Raw genomic sequence first — 9,264 nt, forward strand, 5'->3', positions numbered from 1 at the left:
GAGAACCAAGGCACCTGTTACCTCACTTGGAGAACTTGGGACAACTGAAGAGCTACCTTGTCTGAGGATTAACTCAAGATAGCTAATTACCTTGCGTTATTACTGGAAGTGGATGGAAACTCACCTGGATGGAGGGATTTACGGGTCTTGACGACGAAGGGAGCAGATTTGCAGACAATAATACCAATCTACCTTTCAGTCGAATGATTACGAAAGTATTAAACAATATTCTGAAAATTTATGTTGGTTCGTTAAATCCCTTCTGAGCCATGTTAGCGTAAAAGAACGATAGTCTGATAGATCTGTGTGTGACTTACGGATTTTCATATCCCTTAGGCGCGGCTCCCCCATCCCACCCCCCCCGACTCCACTGACACCCTCAGCTGAATAAAATCGTCTTGCTGTTGCTGAAATTGAAGACTAGAGTTGTGCCGACCATTGGAGGGGTTTTCTGGGGGGACTGGCTTGAGACTCACCTATAGTTGAAGGAGGGACTAATGCACGGGAAACTAAGCTTGTTTGAGACTTACCAAGTTGGAGTGACACAGAGATCTTGAATACAAACTTAGAGTTCTGCCGGCCATGAGGGGGGTTATACTAGAGGAACTGGTATGAGACTGGAATAGAACATTAGAATCGTGCCAATCATCAGACGGCTAACCAGAAGAACTAGTTTGTGACTCACCTAGTTAGAGGGACATAAGGGTCTTGAAGATGGTGGGAAAAGATGGAATGGAAAACCAGACCTGAATTTGGAAAGATTTAGGTGCTGAAGAGAAAACCAGAGCTGTGCCGACCATCAGAGGGCTCACAAGATGAACACTCACCTAGTTGGAGGGATTTAGATGTCTTGAGGACGGAGGAAGCGGAGGTCTTGCGGCGCCGGTCTCCTATGTGGCTGAACCAGGAGCCGAGCTTGGCCGTTCCCGAGGTGAACGAGCTGAACGTGGAGCTCTTGTGAAGCATCTTGAAGCTTTTTCGTAACACCTCTTCCTTACCGACTTATTCTGCACATCACAAATCAGTAGCCTCTTGTATTTTTTTCTCTAAGTGACTTTGGAGATGTCGCAAATCAGTAGCCTCTTGTATTTTTTTCTCTAAGTGACTTTGGAGATGTCGCAACACTTTTTCCTCAGCGACTTATGTGCATCACACCTCGGTAGCCTCTTCAATATTTCGCAAGACTTTTTTGAAGACTTCGCAACACTTTTTTAAATATTTAGCAACACTTTTTTCTTACAGACTTATTTTGCACACTACAATATCCTCTTGTAGTGTTATTGGTGTCGATATTGAGACGAGATAAATAGTATACAAATGAACGTTAACTGGCTACTGTTACTCAGGAAGAGGGTTATAATGCTCCAACACACTTACTTATTATTTATCAACTTAGCGAGATAATTCAGAGCTTGTGCGGCTCTATAACGTTTTACCAACTTGTACACTAAGCTAACTTCCTTCACTTTATAGGCGTGAGATCACTACACTTTGAGCTCCGGAATTCACCTTGACTACTATACTATCATTACATGTGGTTCAGTGTGCTTCAGGAGTGACTTACGAGACGAGTTCTGCAGTTTCAGTTTCTTACAAGTTTCACCCGAAGTTCCGGTAGAGATGACTCCGCGTACCTGGGAACTTACTCAGCGTTTCCGGATGACTATTTCTCATTCTTTTCGCCCACCACCTTCCCCTCACCGCCACTCAGCAGGGGTCAACTCTCTGTCTCCATGGTTATCCTCGTTGTCGTCGTCAGCACCTTCTGCAGCGCGTCGCCAAGGTCACCGCGCCACACTAGCATCATCTGCCCATCCTGAGAGATCGCACACACCGCCGGGCGAGGTCAGCAGAAAGGTCACGAGAAAGGTCAGAGGTCAAAAGGAGGAGGGATCAATCGGTCAGCGTGGGTGACGTCTGGGGCATATTAATAGAAGTGACATCACGGGTTTAAGACTTCATTCCTCTTTCCCCTCGGGGGGAGGGGTTCTTTCTTGGTAAGTGTGGAAGGTAAGTATGGTTGTGGCAGATGTGGGTGGCAGGTGTGGAAGGAGTGGAGTAATGTGGAATGAGGTGTGGTTGTGGTAGGTGTGGAGGCAGACGCGGTAAGCAGGTAGTGTGAGGTGTCGGTGTGGTAAGTGCAAGGGGTAGGTGCAACTGTGGCAGGTGTGAAGGTCAGGTGTGTAGGTGTGCGTGTAGGTGTGTGTGGCACGTGTGCCCCTGCACAAAATGGATTGAAAAATGGGTTCAGGTGTTGCTGGAATGTTGACTGAAGGATAAGCTACCCACGAAGATGAGACAGGTGTTTGACAGGTGAGCAGCGGCGTAGGTGTGGACGGGAATGATGACTGACAAGGCTGGAATGCTGATCAGAGTCGCAGCAGGTGTGTGTATTGCAAAGTATGGACGGGAATGTTTTGACAGGTGTGGAAGAGGTGGTGGGGCAGGTGTGTCTTACTGATTATGGACGGGACTAATTTTGACAGGTGTAGATGTGATGATGAAAATGTTGACTGGACAGGTGTGTATTGTGGAATATGGACGGGAATGTCGACAGGTGTGGAAAACGAAACGGTAATTGTGGTGGTGCAGGTATGTGCCAAGCTGGAATGCAGATCAAATTCGTCCCAACAGGTGTGTATTACGGAATATGGACGGGAATGCCGGTGACAGGTGTGTGGAACAAGTAGTGTGGAGGTCGTGGAGGTATGTGGATGTGCTCAGTGGCGTGGATGAGAGAGAACTGAGGTGGTGGAGGTATGTGGATGTGCTCAGTGGCGTGGATGAGAGAGAACTGAGGTTATGGGGACGCCTCGTGTGTTATCAGAAGAGGGGTGACAATCTATTCTTTGGACTCGATAAGAAGGTCACCACGCACTTCCTTGAGACATTCTACTGAGGTGACGGATCTTTCTAATGAATTCTCGCCACCTCTAGACAATTTCCCTCAGCTTAGGATACGATGATAAATTTATATTCTGTTCTTATAACCTCCAGACGATTTCATTCAGCCTTGGATATGACAAGTTTCTCTTCTCGTTCTTGATACCCCCAGGCGATACTGCTCCGATGACTTTTCAGTATTTTATTCTTGTTTCCTCCAGGCGATTTTTTCGAACTATTTTCACACTTGTTACCTCCAGATGAATTTATCCACCTTAGAGAAGACCCCTCGTACTTGTAACTTATTGTGAGGTTACTTCATCCCTTCACCATTAGTAACACCTCTATCTCATCATACTCAACTTACTTTTATATATCTTCATTTTTTTTTTTTCCATTCACCAAAAACTGCCAGGTATAATTTCACGATCGGCGTTATTTTCACTCGCCCAAAGAAAATCACTTCTAATAAACTTCCTTCCTCGATTCAACTTTATATCTGATTCAAACTTCCTTTCCTGAGGTGATACCGATACTTCCTCTTTACAATATTAATGCTGATCCTCGTCCAAATATAAGAGTATTCCTCCTCCTTCTGTCACAAACATCCTCTCAAGGCCACCACCATTTCCTCATTCAGCCACGATTGCATCTCCCCTCATTATCATATTTATTTTTATCAGCCAGCCACTATCTTCCTTCCTTCCTTCCTTTCTTTCCTTCCTTTCTACTTCTTTCTTTCTTTCTTTCCTTCCCTCCTTCCTTTCTTCTTCTTTCTTTCCTTCCTTTCTTCTTCTTTTTTTCTCTCCTTCTTCCCTTCCTTCAGTGGATCTTATCGAGGCCTATGTTTACAAATGGGATATAAATGTTCGCTTAAAGGATTCAAAGGGATGTACAGAGGCGATTCACTGATGTTTACAGCGGGGGTTATAATGTTTACTAACGGGATTTAAGTGTACTGTACTGTAGAGGATTCAGCGATGTTTACTAAAGGGATTTAATGTTTACAACGATGGTTTATTATTACTACGGGGTGGGATTCAACAGTGTAAGGGTTTCAACAATGTTTACTAAGGGGACAGAATGTTTACTAAAGACGATGGAGAGTTTAATGTTTACTATGGGGTTCAATGTTTAATGTACAGGGAATTAGGTAGTACTGAGTCTCAGGGGGTAGTTCTGGATTTACAAGTGGGTCCTTTGTTTACTACGGGGTTTTGTTTGCTACGGGGGTTATTTGTTTACTACTGGGTCATTTGTTTACTACGGGATCTGTTGTTTACTAAGGGGTTTTGTTTACTATGGGGTACAACGTGTTATGGAGTCCAACAATACGATTTTCTATGTACAAGTTCCGTTTTCTGCTTAATATGCGGACGATACCGCTCTCCCGCTCAAAAGGGGCTACTACACAATTATTATTTTTTACAACAAAGAGGTCCGAATTCGTTATAAATCCTCTACCTGTGTGTTTACTAAGGTCTTGTGTGTTTCCTAGTGGATGATCTGTGTTTACTACGTGGGTCGCTTCAGTCGTCTAGGGGTTATAATGAGATACGTGGTTTATTTATTTATTTATTTATTTTATTGTTATAGGGGTCTGTAGTGTTGTTTTTCTGTCTGTGTATGTTTTGTTTATTTTTTTTAATGTTCAGATTATGTCGTATGATTTTGCTTCTCGTGTGAAGGTCGTGGTGTCAGGTGGATGTGGTCGTTCTAGTGCAGTGTCTTAAGTTTCAGTGTTGTGGCTGTATTGTCAGTGCTGTGGTCGTCGTTTCAGTGGAATGGTCGTGGTGAGCGTAGTGTGGTCCTCGTTTAGGGAGTGTGGTCGTGGCAGTAGCTGTGTGCCGCTGAAGTAGCGTGACGTTTGTATGTGTCGTTTTAGTGATGTGGTCGTGCTGTCGCTTTTTTGGTGTGGTCGTATCAGCGAAAGTGATAGCAATAATGTGGTCGTGGTACACAATAAATGGCACGCCGTGTAAGTGGAAAGGTCGTTGTTGACGCCAAAGATACAGTCGTGTGTCCAGAAGTAAGTGGTATTAAATCCTCTGTATCGCAATCCAATCCTGTGTTTACTGAACGAATGGTGTGTTTCCTTAGAGGGTCCTGTGTTTGCTACTCAGGGAGGGGGGACAGTGGCACCAGCTGACTAGACATGACTTAAAAACTGAGGTGACTGGAGGGAATGTGACTGATTTGACTGACTGACTGACTGGCTTTGACTTGAGCAGTGAGGTTCCGTGGCTTCTTTGACTTATACGACTTTGACTATCTTTGAAGTGACTGGATTAGGCAGGATGGATGAACTTGACTGGTTCAGCAAAACGACTGGCTTGACTGGTGGTTTGAGCAGCTGGGTTGACTGGGTAGATGGACCATTCGACTTCCTCACTGGCCTGTGCTGACGGGGAGGTGGACGCTGACTATGAGACTCTGGATGCTGACTTGTAGACTGCGTGGCTGGTGACTGAAAATCTAGGGGTGGATGCTGATTGTTTGACTGTGAGTGGCTGCTGACTGGGCCTCTGACTGACTGCTGACTGTGAGACTGCGAGTGGATGTTGACTGGGCCTCTGACTGACTGCTGACTGTGAGACTTGTGGATGCTAACTGTGTGACCTGGAGTGGATGCTGTCTGGGAAACTTTAACTGCTGACGATGTGACTCTGAGTGGGTGCTGACTGTGAGACTCTTGCTGACTTGTGGCCGACAGTGAGATGATGTGTGGGCGCCCCGTACCGCTAACCCATGCCTATAAGGGAGACAGACATGATAGCAACACAAGGCGAACTCTATTAACCTCGCGAGCATAAAAGGATCTCACATACCTCTTCCTTGATTATATATATTTCTGCACATTATGAGGTGACTTCATTTTTATTTTACTCTTTCCATTCCCAGGCTATTTTATTAAGCTTCCGAGAGACTTTCTAACTGGAGAGGGGTTGGATATAGCCTTCATTAAACCCCTTCACAGCTTGAATGCCTTCCTAAGCTGCAGAACAGTCTGGTACTTATACAATGCGAATGTTAAAAAAAAAAACAGACAATACCGCAATGAGAAGGTTAATACTCTCTTATATATTACCGATACTTCTCTGATCATGACAAGTATAAATATAATACAAGAGAATATTAACGCTCCATATGCAGAAATACACTAGTCACGAAGAGGTGCAGAAAGCCTCCAAAGCCACATGAAGAAAGCCAGACAGTACATCGACGGTGAGACAAGCCAGGTCGCAGCGAGGTGAGGTGATGACCTAGGTACAATCTCCTTATATGTCACAGGTAATCAACGTGACTGATAAGATAAAAGGAACGGTTTATCAATGGACGAATTACTCTTGATACGCACCCACATAACACCAAAGCCCTTGTACCTAAAGATAAATATAGTGCAAGCTGAAAATTCTGTTGTAAATTTTCTCTCTTTCATCCCAGAAGGTTAATTTGTAGTTCACTCTTGTTATCTCCAGGTTATCATTTTCAACTTTAGAGAGACTTTTCGAACTGGTAGGGTTTGATATTGTCCCCCTTAACTCCTTCTAACGACCTATTAATTCTCGCTACCAGACCATTTTATCCAAGTTAGGAGAGATCTACAGCAAGGTGATTAATGACACTGTCTCCTTGAACCCCTTCTAAAGACTTACTTGTTCTCTTCTTGCTACAACTAGACGATTTTATTCGGCTTAAGACAGATCAACAGCAGCGAGGTGATTAGTGAAGGCCTACAGATTAAAGGCCCTTCCTAAATCTCAACAAAATCGTCTGGTGGTGGCAAGATGGTAGTAAAAACTGCGCCATGGGTCTGAAGGGGTTAATATCTTCCATACAAGACCTTTACACAGCTGAGTAAAATCGTCTGGCAGTAGTAAATATAAGATAAAATAAAACATTACTGAAGAGCAAAGTCTTGTGCCAGAATGTGCCTGTCCTCCTCAAACACACGCACACCCCAACTCCACACACACGCGAACCCCTTTACCGCACACGCACACAACCCTTCCCACACGAACACACCCTAACACACCTTACCCGCACGCACTCACCCTTACACACACACACACACACACACACACACACACACGTCACTCACAATGCCGTGCTTAATATGTCTCGGATGTTAAGTGTAAAGGTAAACAGAGCCATTACGGGGATCAACAAGAGACTCAATTCCCCCCTCCACTTGGATGAAAAGCAAGACGAGGTGTGGGGGGTAGGGAAAAGGGAAGAGGGGGAGTGGGAAGGGAAAAGGAGAGAAGAGGGGGGAAGGGGGAGAAGGGAAAAAGACAGGAAAGGGAAGGGGGTAGGGGGTAAAGAGTGGGGAGTGATGGGGTAGAATGGGGGAAAGAAGGGAAGGAAGGGGGAGAACGAGGGGGAAATGAGGGGAGCAAGGAGGGGAACAAAGGAAGGGAAGGGGGATGGGGCATGTAGTTCATTACAACGGCAGCAGATGGCACGTAAATTTGAAAGAGGAGAAGGGGGGGCTGCTTTGGTGACGTCACAGGGATAAAATAACCACTTCACAACGAGGACGTCTTTCACTGCATTCTTTCCGCGTCCAGACAATGTTATTCAGCTCAGTGTTGACTTTCCGAAAGGGAGGACTAGCTTTTTTTTTTTCTTCTTGGGGGAGGGGAGGGACAAAATTTTCAGTACAAGTGGAATAAAATCGTCTGAAGATAATAAGAACTAAATAAATAAATACATAAACTAGAGGCAGCCCCAACGGGGGAATCACACCAGCCGCGAGCCGATACATATCTAGCGCGGCTCGGAATATGATCTTTACCTTGACCTACTTTCACCAATTTCGAACTCCTCCGAGATTTTCATCCCTACTAGACACCTGTAAAATTCTGTCACGATATCATGAACGGCTGCGAAGTAATCGTGCTAACAGACACACAGACAAAGAAACTGAAAACAATACAAGCTTCGCTATTCCGGCTGGTAATATAATAAATAAGACGTCACAATACTTAAGGAAAGATGTTATTATGGTGACGTCAGAGGGAATGGATTAAATGTTTCCACCCTGCCTGCTTGCATTCAGGTCCTACACTACTCCCCCTTCCCCTCCATGATTGTCAATGGCCTCCCCACACCACCCTTCTCCTTCGCCCCAACCCCACCCATCCCACTCACACCGCCACCGCCCCCTCCCCGACCCACATCCCACTCACACCACCCTTACCCACCCCACCTCTCTCATACTATTCCCACCAAGCCCTCTCACACCGTCATCGTCTCCGTCCCCGTCCCCGCTCCCACGCCTACCTCACTAACACCACAACCCCACACCCACCCCAACCATCCCTGTTTGTGTTCACCTCTTTACATCCCCTGCTTGCAATTCCATGTTACCCTGTTTATATGTCTGCTTGTTCGCCTTCAATCTGGTGTGTCTGCCGAAGTCTTTGTGCGTATGTGCTCTTTTTTTTTTTTTTTGCCTGCCAGCCTGACTTCAACTCTGCTTGTCTGTAACTAATTGTCTGTCATTGTTCTCTGTCTGCCTATCTGTATCCGTACTGATTTGTAATTGTCTGTCTGTATGTCTACTCTCTGTCTGCCTTCCTTCCCCCCTCCTCTGTACCTTACTGTCTGTCGGCACTTTGCTGTCTGTCCCTCTGCCTGCCTTGATATCCGATTGTCTGCAACCCTGTCTACCGGCATCGCTGTTCCCTTTCCCCATGTGTTTGCCTTTACCCTGACTGTGTGCGACTCTTTCGGCCTGCCTACACGCTTTCGTCTCTGATCTGTCAGTGTGTGTCTGCCTTTTTATCTTTGTGTATCTCTCTGTCTGTCAGTCTATACCTCTCTCTTTCTCTACCTATTGTCTATCTGTCAGTGAATACCTCTCTGTCTACCTCTGTCCGTGTATGTCTGTCTGTCTCTGTTTATCTGTGTATCTCTGTCTGCCTACTTATCTCTGGCCGTTTGTGTAGCTCTGTGTATCTGTCTGCCTGCAAGACACTGCTCTCTGCCTAACTGCCACCCCTCTGCCTGCTTTACTGTCTGCCAACCAACTAACTACCGTGTTCTTTGGCGAGGGGGCCAAGTTGGGTCAGAAAACAAAGGTGGAGCTGAGAGACTTGGAGATAAACGAGAGAGAGAGAGAGAGAGAGAGAGAGAGAGAGAGAGAGGGGGGGGGGGAGGGAGGGCTGGGTTGGAAGCTAACAAAGGCTCTCACAGAAATCAGATCCGCTACTAACAGAGGAAGAGAGACCTGGAGGGGCGAGGTGAAAGTGGCCAAATTTGTATACAGTATATATTTTGGCAGCCACAATCACGACAAAAACACGCACTACAATTTTTATCATCAACTCAAAAGAAAAATACACAATCACGTTTATAAATGTTTCGGTTCCCACA

The 9,264-nt window shown here is 45.6% G+C and overlaps 1 protein-coding gene across 4 annotated transcripts in view; it reads right to left on the reverse strand.

Annotated features, from left to right (window-relative positions):
- The window catches only part of LOC145412133 (cyclin-dependent kinase 17-like), a 312,580-nt gene that overhangs the window by 136,816 nt on the left and 166,500 nt on the right, over positions 1–9,264 (reverse strand). Inside the window, exon 1 of one of the 4 annotated variants that reach the window (XM_080282067.1) lies at positions 828–1,033. The exons of the other annotated variants lie outside the window; for them this stretch is intronic. Coding sequence (XP_080138193.1) covers positions 828–966 — 139 coding nt within the window. The 5' untranslated portion in view covers positions 967–1,033. Of the gene's footprint in view, positions 1–827; positions 1,034–9,264 lie in introns of those variants that run through there. 4 annotated transcript variants of the gene reach the window in all.

This window comes from Coenobita brevimanus, chromosome 92, assembly GCF_032717465.1.
Source record: "Coenobita brevimanus isolate Jiangsu-jjx chromosome 92, ASM3271746v2, whole genome shotgun sequence".
In the NCBI taxonomy this organism is placed as follows: Eukaryota; Metazoa; Arthropoda; class Malacostraca; order Decapoda; family Coenobitidae; genus Coenobita; species Coenobita brevimanus.